A 19126-nucleotide genomic window follows, 5' to 3' on the forward strand; every position below is an offset into this window, starting at 1 on the left:
GAACTCACCCGAATGAAATTTCGAGCAATTCGAGAATATCTTTGCAGCCCCTCGAAATAGTTATTAAATTTACAATTATTATGCCACCTCTCATTCTGTAGCTCATTGGCAATTAACCTGCGTCTCGAGATGCTCTTTTGTCATTTTGTGTTATCTGGCGTTCTCTAGTGGGGTATTAGAACACTATAACGGCCAATATTGGTGTAAATATTGGTACGTGTCATACGATGCCTAAAGCCCAATATTTTAACCAATATTGCGCGCCGATATATTGGCCAATAAATTGGCAAGTGTCATACGGGCTTAATTGCTCGCAAGTAGGTATTTGTAACGTAATAATCGTGTCTCATTCACACATTTACCTTAACGCTATTTCCTTTACGATTCACTTCTGCATTGTAAAATTTTTCGTTTATTCTCCGACATTGAGGTGTATTTCTGCTTTTCGAATATAAATGTGTATACTTAATACCGAAGTTGCTAGTTATGTTTTTCCATACTCATAATGCATACACTAGTGGAAACAAATATCCACGGCCGTTTGTAAAAGAATAACTGCATCTCTAACATACAAATGCTTCGTTAGTGCTCATAAATCTATCCTTTCCCAATGGTATTGCATAATTTTTGTGTACAGCAATAAAAAAATATAAATGCGATACGATACCACATCGAATTATCCGTTATGAAGTATAAATTTGATACATTATGCTGAATCAATTTTTTTATTTACCCTCCGGAACTCGCGCTGAACCTGACATGCTCACATTGTTAATATTTTCGTCATAATTCCCGAGCCTTTCTCAAGAATGCGCTTACATTTTCTCTACCTTTGCCTTACTCTTTTAGGATCGCTTTACGTGCGCAGTATATCCCGATGAATCTATCACCAGGTCGAAATAGGATACTTTTGCTTCATATGCACGTGGTCTGAGCCCATCAGGCTCTACGCGAGCGCTCGTGTTACATTTTTGATTCTCACTCTTAGTCTTTTTTTTGCGCTTATTGCATGTAAAGACACAATGTAATATTTTTTACTAACTTCAAACACTCTTCTTCTCATTAAGGGTCTTCTTCTACCTAATTGGCTTGGTATTTTGAAATTAAAAAATATTCACATAGGATAGGATAGTGTAATGGAGAAGTCATTGTTACTCTCCCTGCTATAATTTCAAACGCACTTGAGATGACACAATGTAAGCTACATATAATGGATTGACACAAAGTTAGCGGTGATGGCTTGTATAAATAGACCTCTTCTCGAAAAGTGCATTCACTCTGCAACTCGGCAGCCCAGATATCACTTCGCAACCAAGAGGCTCGGCTCGGAAGTACACGGCCATTCTCCCAGAGAGTGTACAGAAATTGGAGGTGCTCTCCTCGCTGAAGGTTCAACTGTGCCAGAGTTTCCGCCACAAAACCGAGTGTCTCCTTTCATCTAAAAATTAATTTATGAATCATACTTGAAATTATAAAATTTCTAACGTTGTTACTTATAATGCTATACTTTTTCAATGCATTAACCCAACCCAACCACACCCAACCCAACCCAACCCAACCAACCCGACCCGACCCAACCCAACCCAACCGAACCCTATAAAAACCGAGCAATACGTCGTTAGGGGACAGCGCCCCTTTGTCAACATTGTAAACTGAAAACAAATGAGGTTTGAAATGCCCGCTTTTATGTCCCCTCACGCCACCCCCGGCGACACTAAAAACAAATGAGTACTGAAACTCTGTGGCCCCCTGGCGGCGACTTTTTAAACTTAAACGACAAATGAAATATGAGAATCGTTTTTATTGCGCTTTAAGTGAAAAATATACCTACGGTACCCGAGTACGTTACGAAGGGTTTTCTATATTCCAAAGGACGTGGATACGTAGAACCATCGTGAAACTGAGACAGTTAACAGTCATCTATCATTTTTGATTTATTAAATGCGTTTAATGATAATAAATTCTGCAGAAACTATCGACGGCTTCTTTTTCATCAAAATTTTTTTTAATTTTCAAGTATGTATCATTTCTTCAAATATTTTTTTTTTAGAAATTACTATCAGTATTTAAAATTACGGTATTTTTTGTAGATAAAGCAGCAGAAATACTTCCATTAAATAGACATATTCCTATGCATCTGGTAGATATTTAATGATACTTGCCATTCCATGTAAGATTCTTCGATGGCCACTCCAAGAAACGAGTTCCAGCCGACAGAAATTCCTAGGTGGGTTTCTATCCTTTTATTTCATTTTGAACTCCACTATTATTCAGGGATATCCTAGTAAATTGGTAATTTATATCGTTATTAAAAGTGATTTACAAAGAGATTTCATGTAAGCATCGATCGGTGGACGAATTAGTGTTGGTTTCTCGAAAAAATTCTACGCGCGAGTGTATTTGGAGGTTGATTTAAATATTGTTTGTGTATTATTGCTTCAATAATTAATAGTTTTAATTATTTCTCAATAAATTCTTACCACAGACTTAAATGCTTTTGACATTCTCGCTCACATTCTCGCTCGAGGAAAATTATATTTGTCCCAGACAGCACACGTTCATGGAATCCATGGTGGAAAAGAGATGGATGTATCCATGATGGAAAAAGGAATGGAATAAACCTGGAATGCAGATGTATTTCATTTCCAAATTTCCATCTTCACTTCAATGGAAATGTAACCATGGATTCCATTTGAATTCCATCCACATTCCATGAAGCAAGTTACCAAAGTCAAACAATATATTCTCATAAGCATTTTAATGATGGGCGATTTCTTTGTAAATTTTACGTTCTTAAAAAAATACCGACAAATTTCATTTTAAAATTAGTTCTGTCCTGAATTCCACCTCTCGAAAAAAAGTTGTCAACCCGATTACTGGAGAAGTACTGTTTTCCGTTGGGGTTTTGGTCATTTCCGTCCGAATCTTCATGATTTTGTGAGCGTGTGTCGATGGTGTTAGGTGATTCGAAGTTCCACAGTAATTAAATCTGCATCTGCTGCATCTTGGGAGGAGTTTCCAACCGCAGGGAAGCATTAAGCAACTGGAGAATTAGTTTTCGACCTTGCTGAAATTAGTTCTGAGGTGGGCCACAGCCTGTAATTGTGGAATATTTAGAACCTGGTTGCACCATGTAAGTACAACATTCGTTAATATGCTTAAGATTAAAATTAGTTGCTGCTTGATGATTCGCTTTCCACCAGTGATGATATAGATACTAACTACAAGTCGGCGAATTCCTCGTCGGTTTGCGGTTAATTTCTACATTATAATTCCGGATTTCATTACAGTGGGTGACACTAGCATTCTATTCGAAGAATTACTGACCGATTTCATCCACTTTATGCAATCCGCCTGTTTGATATTCACACGCATTGAATAAACGATATATTAATGCATGCTAGTCTGTATCAGCCGCTCTGAAAGCATTTGCTATTGACTTAATGCTGCTTTTTAATTCATCGCCAGAGATTTCTTATTATTCACGGAATAATTTCTTAATTTCAGGCAATCCATATAGATAGACCACTAATAAGGTTGTACATCGAAATATTCTCCAATATATTGATGACTCTTGCCATAAAGTGAAGGGTATCTGATTTTTTATTTGTCGGTTATCGCCTGTCTGATATTCACACCTATTGAATAGACGATATGTTGATGCATGCGAGTCTGTATCAGCCGCTCTGAAGGTTTATTCGGGATTGCCACCGGATAAGGTTCTCCATCTCTGCCGACGTTTCGATGGCCGAGTCGTCCATCGAAACGTCGGCAGAGATGGAGAACCTTATCCGGTGGCAATCCCGAATAAACTTCAACAACATCATACGCCGGGAAAACCTCAGATCTTTCTTCGCTCTGAAAGGATTTGATAATAACTTATAATTCTGCTTGTTAATTCATCGCCCGAGATTTATTATATTCACGGAATAATTTCTTCATTTCAGGTAATCCATATACCGCTAATAAGGTTTTACAGGAAATATTCTTCAATATATTGATGACTCTTGCCATAAAGTGAAAGGGGGGTCTATTCTCTAACTCGAAGCGCGGTAGCTTTCTGGTGGAAAGATGCTTAATTAAGCTACTTGCTCCCACTTGTATTCTCTAACGCTGAAGCTCCGGCGAAGGGAGCTTGCAGAAGCTACCGGTAGCTTATTAGGCTCCAACCCTTATTCTCTATGGGATTTGAAGCTACTTCCGTAGCTTCAAGCTAGCTACCACGGTAGCTTCGCGAAGCGCGCCCTCGAACCCCGCGCTTCAGCTAGCTACCATCAAAATACATAGGGAACTGAAAAAAAAAAATAGACATTTCACCCAGTCAGCGGTGGCGGAACACCAATGGAGTGGACCGACACACAATATTGATTTTGACAACGCCTCTCTTCTGAACAAAGAAGGCCGCTACTACCCGAGAATAATCAGGGAGGCAATTGAAATCGCCAAAACGACAAAGAACTTCAACCGTGAAGACGGCTACAATCTCGCCAGCACGTGGAAAAGGGTCTTCAAAGATCCTGACCAATCAGGGCACACCTCGAGAAAAAAGGCGGCAAACGGGGTGTATATAAGATGAACAAATTTCTGCATCAACACTTCAGTGGACCTGAGGAAGCCAACTGGAACGTTGGCGAAATATCGTCCTACAAATGGAAAAACGCGGAAGAATACCCGGAAAAACCAGCAGATTTCATTGGTTCTAAGAGTAAAATCTGAGTTCGCACGAAATATTTCTCATACCCCATATCCGGTCTGAGAAAGCTACCAGAAATTCTCGGTCTGAGAAAGCTACTCCCTGTTAGAGAATAAGGTTGGTAGCCAATTCTGGTAGCTAGTTCGAAGCTACCACGACGGGAGCTTCGAGTTAGAGAATAGACCCCAGGGTATCTGATTTTTTAACTTTCAGTTATCGATAGATTGAGGGTTTGACTACGCTCGTTACATCAGTATTATCTCATATCGCTTTCCAGTCATGCCTAAAACCAATAGGGTTGTTCACCATATTTTTTTTATTTAAGAAATTGAAAGATCGTGCTTCAGAAGGAGCAATGACAGTTATATTACGCTATTTTCTTCATTGTACATGTTTAGAGAAGGCTTTAAACAGTGACAAATTTTACGGTTACGCCAAAAAGCCCTACTTCCATCTTGAATTGATGTGTGACGTCACAAGCCTGTAGATGCCCTACTGCAGTGTTTGAAGTGGCTCAGCAGGGTTATTCCACTTTTTTTTAAAAGATCTCCAGCGTCTGCCGCCAGACCAGTGTTTAAAGAAAATCCAAATTTATCCTTTAATAAGAGTAATAATAAGCAAAATTACCCTTACTTGTACATATTTATTGCTCATCATATCACAAATAGCACTACAACGCACACATTTCACGAGCTGTCTTTTTGATACGTATAATCAGTATATTCCAAATCAACTGATTCAATAAAAAACTTAGATCACAATAAATATAAAACACAATTATGTAACACTAATAAAACATGACAATCGGTTTTCCAATCACTCTGCACACACAAAAGAATTTGCACTCCTTGAAGTTCGAAAGGATTCTCCACACCTCACTTACCACTCATCACTAACGACTTAGAATCAGTTTACGTCATTTTACATTGACATTACGAAGACAATGAAATGAATAGGCTGAAACAAATTATTAAACTAGCTAAACCAGTTATTGTAAAATCAAAAAACTTCGAATTTCACTTTCACTATTACCGTAACCAAAATATGACCAAAACAAACAACAGCGCAACGAATTTCGTGAAATGTAAACACTGACGAATGCTCCAAATGAATTGGCAATAGGTAATAAAATCAAACAGAACTTAGAGGCGAACAAACGAATGAAAATTAATATACGTTCGATGTATCCTCTAAGTACAACTAGCTCAAATATGAAACATATCCTTCGCAATAGTTAGATACCTTAGATCGAAATGTATAGGGTTGATTGAACCAGCATGGAAAAAATAAATACTTTCGTCGAAGATGTTACATTCACAACTCACTTCACTTGTCGCTTCACCCTTAACTTCATCGTCTATATATGCAATCAATTCACTCAGGGGTAGGTACATTAAGGGCACAAATTTTGTTCACTTGCACTAGCGGCAAAATGAAAGTTCACTGCATGTAGGTAGTTTCCTTGCAAATGCAGCTATACAAAACTTTCAATTCCTGTCAACAATTACTCTACATACGTTGCCTGCCTAATGCCTTGTCTACACTACACACTTAACTTAAGTGACTTCACTTAAATATAATCTTAAATGTGGTGCGGTAGCTACACTTGAGCTTTAAGTCGACTTCAGCACCGTGATTGTCTATATCGGGAAACAGTTATGTTGACAGATGAAGGTCTAGGAGAGCAATTAGTGATTCTTTGATCCAAAGCGACTGTTATTTGAAATAAACTTCCAAACTCCGTGAATTAACCATTTTGGATTCAGAAGGTTAAGAGGAAAGACCGATTTCAGTTCCTGAGGGAACGATATATGGCGAGAGGTGATGGAGCCAGAGAAATTTAGAATTACTGAGCGTGACTTCGTGGAATGACATATTCATAACGTAAACAAAAACACTTATTGCTAGTCAAATTCCACTGCTTTATTAAAACCATTGATGTTAAATTTCAACCATTAATTCCTCCCACGTCCAATGAAATCGCCACATCCTATCTTCCTCGGCATCCCTAGGACTAACATTAAAGCCCTATGCAATAGTTTCAATAACAGTGTGTGGGAAGTTACTGAGTGCATTCGTTTACGTTATTTTCGATTATGACACCATGGAAAATAAACTGTTTTACCGGGTCCTCTGCCGTCGTCTCATTGTCAGTCTTAAAATTCCTTAAAACGTTTCTAAGTTATATAAATCGAGTTTCACCGTGAGCAACAGGCATAGCAATTAGTTTTCACGGAAATAAAACCAACAATAAGATGAGAAACACTACAAAATAAATTCGTCGAATTAATATCCCCAACACTAGAAATTAACTAACGAAATAGAACGCTCAATAACCACATTATACAATACAGCACAACTTAGAACATAATCAACGGGATGATGGTGAGATGGGTATTTATGTACCATTTACAACACAATAAGAGCTTCAACCGTGCGGAAACAGTTGCCTACGCAATTTAAGTTGGGTTCTGAGATGACTTAAGTGAAGGTGTACTTAAATGAAGCTGGTGACACCTACACTACCAACTTAAATACAGAGCCAACTTAAGTAGTCACTTAAGTTACTAGTGTAGACCCGGCATAACGTGAATAATGGATTTTATGTCGCCTTGATCCATCCGGAAGCTTCATGCACAACATAGGCCATTTCAAAATAAGGAATAACCTTGGCAAATGTCCAGTCGGCATGCAGAGTGCTCAGCTTGGCATCGAGGGTACAGGCCAGCCGTATCTACATCTACATCTACAAATTACCCTGCGAGCCACCTCTAGGGTGTTTGGCAGGGGGTGATCAATCACCAGCATGCAGCATGCATTTGGACTCCCACATGCACACCACACCGTCCAAGAAACGTCCCGTATAATAACAAACTATACTACTATATGCTGTTAGAAATAGAATATAGAATAGAAATTCAGAAACATGCAGTAGGTTTTACATAGGTTAGTAGGCCACACTACAAGTCATGCAATCTATTTACGCGTTCTATTGCTGCCGTTATAATCTCTTATTGATCGTGGAAAAAATGACATTCGGAATCTGTCTGTTCTGCAATCTATCTCTCTTATTTTATTTATATGATCTGATCTTCCGTAGTACGTTGGCGTCCGCAAGATATGGTTAACTTCGTCAGAAAAGACACTGCTCTTGAATTTATCTAAAAGGTTTAGTCTATTTTTCAATCTACGGTCCGACAGAGATTCCCATCCGAGTTTATGTAAGAGGTCAGTTACACTAACAAGACTATCGTAACGACCTTTCACATACCTGGCAGCTCTTCTTTGCACGCGTTCTAACTCTGTTATTAAGCCTTTTTCATGAGGGTCCCAAACACTGGCAGCGTATTCCAAATGTGGTCTAACGAGGGAAAAGTAGCTAATTTCTCTCACTTTGTCGTCGCACTTTCCTAATATTCTTTTAACAAAACCCATTTTACGATTAGCTTGACCGGTTATTTCTCGAATATGGTTATTCCACGATAGATCATTATTGAGTCTAACCCCTAGATATTTCACAGATTCAACTGCCTTTAACTGCGTGCCCCGAATGACATAGTTACGCTGTAGGGAGTTATTCTTCTTCCAGAAATTCATTACGACGCATTTTTCCAAATTTAATTCTAACTGCCAAGCATCGCACCAAGCTTGGATAGCAGCAAGGTCATTCGTTAGTTCATCTATATCTTTGCTGGAACGGATTTCTCTGTAAACTACAGCGTCGTCTGCAAATAATCGTAACTTACTCTGCACTACTTCGCCAATGTCGTTTATATAAAGAAGGAATAGGAGTGGGCCAATGACACTACCCTGAGGAACGCCAGAAGTCACTCTAACCTCATTGGAGACTGCACCGTCTAATACTACTCTTTGGACGCGGTCGCTCAAAAATTCTCTAATCCAGGAAATGACATGTTCGTCTAGACCATAAGATTTCAGTTTTATTATTAACTTTCCGTGGGGTACTTTATCAAATGCCTTTTTGAAATCAAGAAAAATCGCGTCTACTGGAATGTTGTCTTCCCCGGAGACTAAAATATCGTGGGCGAAAAGCGCTAACTGAGTTTCGCACGATCTGCTTTTCCTGAATCCATGTTGATTTACAGCCGGTTGAGCCGTACAGGGCGTACAGGCTTGTTTCGTCATCACCTCTATTTCAAGATGGCCGACCGTTTTTGGCGGCGTTTAAAATTGTTCGAATTTTGATTGCTAATAATTCCATCATTACTTTTTCAACGCATCTGTCATCCATCCCAATCAAAATTAAATTACATCAGAAGTGATATACATTCGTTTTTTTTAGATCGTTCTGATAGGCTTGAACAACCCTATTACAAGCCTTGTGATGAAGTGTGCCCGAGGCACAAACGCAGACTACGGTTTAAGAAAGTGTTACCTGAATCTGTTTCCATGCAATACGCTGATGTAAGTGCTGTCAGTGAAAATGTTCCAGATGTGCATGTTCCGGAGACATCTAAAGAATGCAATATGTCACAGTGTAGTCACGCGGAATACATCGAGACGACTGACGTATTGATGGATAGAACTGAGCCTGTTACAGATTCGGAAGATTCAGATGGAGAAGCAGGTTTCGATTTCGAAAATTTCAAGGCCCAGTTAGCCGTTTGGGCAGGAAGTGATAGCATTACTCAAAGTAAAGTGAATGATCTTCTTAAAATTTTAAAATCGCACCCTGATTTATCCGAGTTACCTTCGGATTGCAGGTCCCTGTTAAACACACTTCGTAAAACTCTAATAGGAACCGTTGGCAGTGGGCAGTATACTCATCTAGGTATACAGCGATTGTTGGAAATAGCATGTGCCGGTTCAGATGTGCTGGTGACATCAGACTGTGATTGGGGGCTACAGTTCAATATTGACGGTTTGCCCATTGCTAAAAGTAGTGGCAGCTAAGTGTGGCCTATTCTAGTGGGAATTGTCGTATTTCCCTTGGATTGATCCATTTGTAGCTGCCCTGTCGATTTCTGAAACAACAATGCCTGTTCGCTGTCCGTTTGAAGTCTGTTGATAGCCTGTTGGAGATAAGTGAACAGAGTATAAACAGCCAACGAACAATCTCGGGTCACTCACAAGTAGGAACAAAACTTACGAACAGCCTACCAACAGTTTGTACTCTGTTTGCAGCTTGTTCCTTAACAGGCAGGCAACAAGCATTTCGGGAACAATAGTGAACAAGCTTTTAACAGGCAGGGGCCGGTTAGTAGTATGTTTCACCGAACAGGGAATGAACAGACAACACTGTACAAACACTAAACACCCTATCGATTTACGTAAAAATGATGCGTGTTCGCTGTCAGTTTGGAACCTTTTGGAGATTTTGAGAACAGATTATGAACAACGTACGAACAATTGTTTTAAGTTTCGGAATTTGGACAACAATTTGGATTAATCCAAATTTAATTGAGTACAAGGAAGTTTGATTGAATCCAAAGAAAATATCATCTACTTAAACAGTAATTATATACGGTTGATTTCATTATCACGATTACCATCAACCACGGATGACGGTTATTGAAGTGAGCACGCAAATTATATTAGCTATCTGCTCGGCTTACGCACGTTAAATACTTTACTTCGCCAATTACAGGCAGGGGCCGTATGTTTCAGCCAAAGAGTATGTACTCTGTGGTTTCAGCGGACTGGGAACGAACAGACAACAGTGAACGGACAGTCAACAGGCAAGGGCCGGTTCATAGTCCGTTTCACGGTACAGGGTACGAACAGAAAACAGTGAACAGCTAGTGAACAGGTTCTCAACCATAGATCTTTCATATAGGTAGATGGCGCATGACGTCACGCAAGCGTGGTCAACATAAGCGTGGTCGTGTATCACGTGACTCGGGTCAGCGTTATGGTGAATACGCGTAGTGCCTTCTACATCTACATCTACTTAATACCCTGCGAGCCACCTCAAGGGTGTTTGGCAGGGGGTGATCAATCACCAGCATGCAGCATGCATTTGGACTCCCACATGCACACCACACCGTCCAAAAAACGTCCCGTATAATAACAAACTATACTACTATATGCTGTTAGAAATAGAATATAGAATAGAAATTCAGAAACATGCATTAAGTTTTACATAGGTTAGTAGCCTACACTACAAGTCATGCAATTTATTTACGAGTTCTATTGCTGCCGTTATAATCTCTTATTGATCGTGGAAAAAATGACATTCGGAATCTGTCTGTTCTGCAATCTATCTCTCTTATTTTATTTATATGATCTGCTCTTCCGTAGTACGTTGGCGTCCGCAAGATATGGTTAACTTCGTCAGAAAAGACACTGCTCTTGAATTTATCTAAAAGGTTTAGTCTATTTTTCAATCTACGGTCCGACAGAGATTCCCATCCGAGTTTATCTAAGAGGTCAGTTACACTAACAAGACTATCGTATCGACCTTTCACATACCTGGCAGCTCTTCTTTGCACGCGTTCTAACTCTGTTATTAAGCCTTTTTCATGAGGGTCCCAAACACTGGCAGCGTATTCCAAATGTGGTCTAACGAGGGAAAAGTAGCTAATTTCTCTCACTTTGTCGTCGCACTTTCCTAATATTCTTTTAACAAAACCCATTTTACGATTAGCTTGACCGGTTATTTCTCGAATGTGTTTATTCCACAATAGATCATTATTGAGTCTAACCCCTAGATATTTCACGGATTCAACTGCCTTTAATTGGGTGCCCCGAATGATATAGTTACGCTGTAGGGAGTTATTCTTCTTCCAGAAATTCATTACGACGCATTTTTCCAAATTTAATTCTAACTGCCAAGTATCGCACCAAGCTTGGATAGCAGCAAGGTCATTCGTTAGTTCATTTATATCTTTGCTGGAACGGATTTCTCTGTAAACTACAGCGTCGTCTGCAAATAATCGTAACTTACTCTGCACTACTTCGCCAATGTCGTTTATATAAAGAAGGAATAGGAGTGGGCCAATGACACTACCCTGAGGAACGCCAGAAGTGACTCTAACCCCATTGGAGACTGCACCGTCTAATACTACTCTTTGGACGCGGTCACTCAAAAATTCTCTAATCCAGGAAATGACATCTTCGTCTAGACCATAAGATTTCAGTTTTATTATTAACTTTCCGTGGGGTACTTTATCAAATGCCTTTTTGAAATCAAGAAAAATCGCGTCTACTGGAATGTTGTCTTCCCCGGAGACTAAAATATCGTGGGCGAAAAGCGCTAACTGAGTTTCGCACGATCTGCTTTTCCTGAATCCATGTTGAGTTCCCATTAATAAGTTTTGCGCGTCTAGGTGTTTCATTACCGAGCTGACTACGATGTGTTCAAGGACTTTGCAAGAGATGGACGTTAAAGATATCGGCCTGTAATTAGATGGCTGTTCCTTGTCTCCACTTTTAAATATAGGCGTTACATTAGCGATTTTCCAGTCATTGGGTACTTCGTGTTGCTTGATGGATTTACTGAATATTAACTGCAAGTAGGGGGCAAGTTCTGAGGCTAGTTCTTTATATACGCGAGAAGGGATTTCGTCTGGACCAGGTGATTTATTTGGACTAAGCGATTTCAATATATTTTCTATTCCGAGCGTACTAATGCCAATAGCTGGCATCTTATGTAGACAGGGATTGTCATCGGTCTCGGGTGAGTTTTCGGAAGGCTCCGTGAACACGCTCTTAAAGTAGGAATTTAATAAATTGGCTTTATCGTAACTGCTTGTCAACACATCTCCATTGTCGTTTCTCAGCGAACATACGTTGGTTACGCCTTCGGTTGCGATGAGAGATTCCTGAAAGGAATTTGTGTTTCTTTTCACTGCAAAGTTTGTCCCTGTTAAAATTAAAGCCGTGTTAGCCATGGATATATTTATTACTGAGTAAAGATACGTGTAATGCAATGCATGCGCTATTTAATAAGAAAATAAAAGCATTTACTGTTTTAAAAAAAGCAAGATACTCGAGTTTGATGAGCTCTAGCGTCTAAACGAAGCAATCGATTTCAATGCAACAAAAAGCATACGAAAGAGAATTTAGTTCTACGTTATATCATGTACTTTAAAAATTCTTCGGCTAAGTAGTATTTCCTGTACTTAATTTTTTCTCAAAAAAGTACCCGTTTTTTGCGCGTAAAATCAAGTTGCCCAACTTTGAGCGCTTGGCATTCCCGTAGTTTTCGTTCCTATAACTTGCAATTTTGATATAAAAAAGCAAAATCTATTACTAGCAGTTTGCCGAAAACAAATTGTTTATACCACAAAAATTAACGGAGTTATTGTAAACAACGCAAACCTCTGCTAACTTCGAAACCAGTGAGTCAATTGAAAATTGATTGGTACTGTTGTCTTCCGTAGAATGTTAGTAATGTATATACGTAGATAATACACGTTAAATGTCAGCAGTATATTCAATATCTTTTTATATTTATTTTTGTTTTTAGCTCTTGTTGTCGTCTTCTCCCTGCCTGACGAGGATGCCCTAAACAAAGCACCAGAAAAGAGAAAGTCTATCGAAGTCATACGTGCGTACGCGCATAGAAACGTCTAGATAAATAATAAGTGATATCGACGTTATTATTGATATTTAATATACATTTCATATGTGCGTTAGGCATGTGAATGAACTGTTCTTTCATGTCGTTCATAAAGAATCACATGAACCAAATGAACACCGCGAACCGAATGAACTAAATGAACTCTGCGAACCGAATGAACAACGTGAACAAAATGAACTATGCGAGCTAAATGAACAACGTGAACTAAATGAATTCTGCGAACCGAATGAACAACGTGAACTAAAGGAACCCTGCGAGCTAAACGAACAATGTGAATCAAATGATTGCAATGAAGCGAAATAATCCAGAGTTAACCGAAAACATTGAAGGCTGTACGCATGAACTTACATAATTATGTATGTAATTATTAGTAAGAATATCTTCATGAATATATGCATATAAAAATTTAAGGTAATAATCGAGAAATACGACTAAACATGTTTCCTTCGTATTCGGTGATTCATTATTAAATGAGATTCTATTAATTGGCGTTACACCATAAAGAAATTTTCCCTAAAAACAGAAAGACTTATCGGGAGCAAAGTGGTCATGAAATTATTCCGGATAACTCACGCAACACCTCTGACAGCGGTGTTAGCAATATTGTTAAGCATCATGGCGCACGAGACCCCTACAACATACGGGTAAAACGGCATAACATTTGTCATATTAACTCTAGGAAAAGTGATATTTTATGAAAATTCAGCGACGAACCTTAAGCTGCTCAAAGAAAGAATTAAAGCCCGAGCCACCTGACATTATGCGTTAGTCTCTCAGAGGGCTTTTAACCTTTTAGCATAAAAAGAGAATGATCATGATGCTACCGCAATGAAATCAATTATGCTACAAAAATTTAGTTAATGAAACCATAGTGACATAGGAAATAGAATAAATGTTTCACGAAGTAATTCAAGAAGAGGCAATTAAGATTTAACCTCTCAAGCGAGTATAAATATACGTCCTAGATATTCCGTTCTTATACAAAACATTTAATAAGGAATATTGCTATTCTTGTCTCATTGAATTTAAGTAATTCCTATTTTTCAGTATATTCCTATTGATGTGTTTTCTTATGTATCAACTGTCGGAGGATGAAGAACGTTAAGTTCCATAGGTTCCATATAATAAGCGAGAAATTCATGGAATATTCACTCTCAACCAGTGCAGGTGGATTCAAGATTGTGACAAGAAGGGGGCTAGGTACCTGGGGTAACCTAGGTAACGTGGGGGGGAATGGGAGTAAACCTTCCCCGACAACTGAACAAAATTATTATTTTCTTTAACTCTAAATATAATGGTGCATTAAAAAACTCAAGATATAATGGTAATATTTAGAGGCTCTCTGGATCCGCCACTGCTCTTAAATGACTAGAAAGACCTACTGTCATCCGCGGCCCGCGAAGTAATTCAAGACCTTTATACTTCTACTACTCCGACGATTGTTCAAATGATTCTTCGATTCTTACATGATTCTTCAATTCTTATGATTCTTCGGTTCTTAAACGAATCTGCGATTCTTAAATGATTCTTCGATTCTAAATGATTCTTCGATTCTAAATGATTCTTTGATTCTTCATGAACCACACGATTCTTTATGAATCCCTTGAACGAGGAGCGTATTTCGATTCATTTGGTTCATGCCAATGAACCGTTCAAAATGAAAGATTCATTCATGAACGACACAGCTCTAGTTACGAGCACATGTCGACTGTGTTGTGGTGAAGTTGTTGGTTGTGGAGAAAACAGTTATTTATTTGAGTATTATTTAACCTGTGCTAAATGCCCGCAGTGACGAATTAAGTAAATCGTGCATCCATTCAGTGATAGTGAAAGTCGTGAAGTGATATTTGTTCTTGAGTGTGTTTATTTAATAATTTATTGTGTCTCTTAAATTTTTGAGCAAGTACTGAGATTTGTATTGTATTTGTATTATGCGTATGTGCGTTACGTCGCCAATAAGAATCGACAAACATTGTCAGAGGACTGTCTTTCTTGTAGGTTTGTTTGTGAGAAGTGAAATCATCGTGTTCATAAATATTCTTTAAAAGCGTGTTTCTCTATTAAAATCACACGTATTATATTGGCATAGTGCAGAATCCGAGTTGTATTAATTAAAGAAGTACATATTTCTTTGATGAAGGCATGTGAAATATTTGTTGGTGTAGTGGTTGTTCTGTTAATGATGACAAAGCTTGCTTTTCTACAACTATTCAAGATTTTTATAACTAATGGAATATGTGGAAAAGCACAATAAAAGTTTTCTTATAATCATTAAAATGAATTTCAACTTTTAATTCTATTTTAACATAAATTATCTCTTGTCTATTATGTCCTACTTAGCATCAGCGAACAGTTAAGGAACAAAGTATGCGCATAGGGAGAGAACAGACAAATAACCGTCTTCCCACATTCTCACAGACAAGGAACAGACAAGGCGTTCCAATTTACATTCTACGAACAGTCGCCTGCCTGTTCTCTCTTGGTCAAGGAACAGGGAACAAACAACCTAAGAAAACAGGCAATGAACTGACAGCGCACAGTCCCCTGCCTGTTCATTGTCTGTGGTCCAACAGGTAAGGAACAGAGAATGCCGCTTTCTTAACAGGGAGGGAACAGACAAGTAACCCTTTTCTCACAGACAAGGAACAGACAAGGCGTTCCAATTTACATTCTACGAACAGTCGCCTGCCTGTTCTCTCTTGGTCAGGGAACAGGGAACGAACAGCCAACTGACAGACAATGAACAGACTTTATTGTTACAGAAATCGACAGGGTATAACGCCTCACGAAAAGTTAACAGCAACATTGCGATATTTGGCTACAGGCAGGACACTGGAAGATTTGAAGTTCACTACTAGAATTTCCCCTCAATCTTTGGGACAAATTATACCAGAGACTTGCTTGGCATTAGCAAAAGCACTAAAGGACTTCTGTAAGGTAAATAAATAAAATAACTGATTGTGAGAGTCAAGCAAAATAAGTGGGCACACCTGTTAAAGTAATATATATATATTACATGAGTTATTACGCTATACATAGTATAACTTCTATATGAACAAAATTTTCTATCTCCCGTGTTGTATTCAAATTATTAGCCTATTTATACGTTCAACTCGTGTATAGGTACTCACTTTACTTGACTCTTAATGCAATGTACGCAATTTGAAGTCAATTTCTATTGAACAACCGATGGAAATACAAATGCAGGGCTGTTTACAAACACTTCAAACATAAATTGACCCGTATTACTGTCCTTGGTAATGTTAAGTACTTAGGGCCAATATTTTAAATTATAAAAAAATATAAGAAAAAGTTATTGTAAATGGGTGTAATAAACTTGGTTCTATAATGTATCAAAAAAAGATTGCTGCTCCTCAGATGTTGATCGGTAGTTAGAATTAGTTTGATGTTGTTGGACGGATATTTGCGACTGGAAACTGTGATCTGATGAATGTGATGGAGGGCCATATTCCAAAGGGAAACCGGTATTTATTGAAGCATTTCTATGGAGTGATCCTAATTCTGCTTCAAACAGAGCATCATTCATCAGTTTCTGTGCAAAGATTCGCTGTTCAGGAATAAGTAGACGAAGTTTTTGGGCAACATGCTTTCCGTACAGATCAAACTGGTCTTCTTTCTTGACCTCCTGTAATCTTTGGCCCACAGTAACCAAAAGTTGGTCAGTTGGCGTTAGGGGTTTAGCTCGCTTAAATGGCTTGGAAGTTACAGCTCCTGAAGGCCCAGATGGTGTTGACTCAGAGAAGCTCAAGTTATCAGCCTGCTGGGCAAAGCGTTGGGCTGACGACACCTGAGTGGTCCGCGGAGAACATGTATTCTGCTCGGATGTCACATCAATACTCAGTTCTTCCTGAAACCCAACATATATGTTAAGTTCCACAAAATCATTTAATATTGGCTTACTTATAATGCTATTTTTATCATGCACTATTTTTTCAGTGTCCAAAATCAGAAGAGGAATGGAGGATAGTGGCCAAAGGGTTTGAACTGAAGTGGAACTTTCCAAATTGTTTGGGGGCAATTGATGGCAAACATATTGCAATAACACCATCTCCAGGATGCGGGTCTTTTTTCTACAATTACAAAAATTTTCATAGCCAGATACTCCTGGCATTAGTTAATGCGAACTATGAAATACTTTACTTTAACTTTGGATGCACATAGATAGAGTATATAATACACATGTAATATTCATGAACCAACCGAACCACGATTCACTGTTGGTTCTGTACATCTGCGATTGATATTAGAATGTATTAATTCTCTCCTGGTCCATCACATATCATTGTATTACACTGTCTAAAACAGCTAACTTCTCCATTTCCAGGGCAAAGTGGGTGATAGTCAAGTTTCTAGATTCGCTTGATGATGAGGAGCCTGCTTTTACGTTCTGCGTTATTCCGACGTCATGGCTGGAAACAGATGATGGGGCAGACTATGCCAGATGGCCTCCATCTACAAATTCCCAGAAGGAATTGAAAGCTATCAAAAAAATGATACAGGATTGTACCCCAGTATGTATTGAGTGGCCCATCCACATTTTTATTGAAAAAACTCCAGAAATTGGTGAGTTTGTGTGTGGAATAACTTTAAAGCAACCTATATTTACTGCAACCTACCTTTTAATTTTTATTGTTATGGCTGGAAAATTTTATACAAACCTTTGTCAAAATCTCTTTAAGTGTTTACATTGCATCCTTTCTTTAGACACATACAAAGAGACTAAGGAGTATGAAAAATGCATTGGAAAGCTGGGGCAAGGCCGGAACCTGCTCAAAGGCTATGAGGCAAGGCGACAAGCTCTCCTTAATAAAAAAAAGGGTTGTCTACCCCAACAAGAAGGCATTTCCAGTAGAAGAGTCGTCAACCGATGACGACAGTATATTTTTGTTACCTGAACTTCCCCCAGTTCCCAAGAGGAAGAAAATTGAGACAGGCAAGTATACTGTTGCATTCCAGAGATATTCTTTCATGGCTTTGTGCAAACACTATCCTATGTCAATGCTTATTATATTGCAACCATTAACCCTGGTGCATGCATGGGTGAACACATGACCACTACTTAATACAACTTTACAACATCTACCCCTCAAAATGGTCACTGCATTTATTACATAATGTAGTCCTTGTACCTGGGAGGTTTTACTATTCTTCGGCTGTTACTCGTACTATTGCTATAGGAGATACTGGTGGTGCTTAACCATTTATTTTGTTCTTATATTTAACTACATTTGGTGGTTAAAATTATATTGAAAATCTTCATTTTCACTTGGCATGAAGGATTTATGATGCAAGATTTCATTTTGTGGAATAGAAATTAAGGGCCGGTTTTATAATGTCTGGTTAAACTGGAGTTTAAGCTAAGCGTCGGTTAAGTCCCAAAATTCTGTTTTATAATCGATGGTTAAGTCAAATCTGAGCGTTAAAGTGGTAGTCAAGCTAAACCATGGATTTCCCTTGGGTAAAAGGTTAACGTGAAGTTTAAATTGTTGAAAATGGCGGATGTTTTGAAATGCTGAAGTACCCTACGATAATATACGGAAGAAATAATCGACCAAGCGCAGCATCCTCCGTTTTTATCCGTATCTACGATATCAGCAATCAATTTCCAATATTTTTAGCACCATACTAGCAATTTAATAAGTGAAATATTTCCATAAGACCGGTGATATATCCGGAACGGACCACTGTTTTCATGCTATTCGACGTATTCTACGGTATAGGCTACGAAATCCTTACAAACATCTCAAGTTTGATAATAATCACCATCCAATAAATAATATTGTCTATTCTATGGACTGCAGTCGGAGATCGTGTGCCAAACCCCTGAAAATGTTGAAGTTATGCAATATTTGTGCCGGTGTAGGAGT

The 19126-nt window shown here is 38.5% G+C and overlaps 1 protein-coding gene and 1 long non-coding RNA gene across 2 annotated transcripts; both read left to right on the top strand.

The window, feature by feature from the left end:
- Positions 1–1799: 1799 nt before the first annotated feature.
- Positions 1800–2367, top strand: LOC124165724. The gene is made up of 2 exons (XR_006866299.1): positions 1800–2016; positions 2176–2367. It is a non-coding gene; the product is annotated as an uncharacterized LOC124165724 (long non-coding RNA).
- A 692-nt stretch (positions 2368–3059) lies between these two features.
- On the top strand, positions 3060–18186 carry LOC124165466. Its single transcript, XM_046542900.1, has 3 exons — positions 3060–3133; positions 17584–17822; positions 17964–18186. Coding segments are annotated over exons 1-3 (408 nt in total). The 5' UTR covers positions 3060–3131; the 3' UTR covers positions 18131–18186.
- Positions 18187–19126: the final 940 nt, after the last annotated feature.

This window comes from Ischnura elegans, chromosome 9 (assembly GCF_921293095.1).
Source record: "Ischnura elegans chromosome 9, ioIscEleg1.1, whole genome shotgun sequence".
NCBI lineage: Eukaryota > Metazoa > Arthropoda > Insecta > Odonata > Coenagrionidae > Ischnura > Ischnura elegans.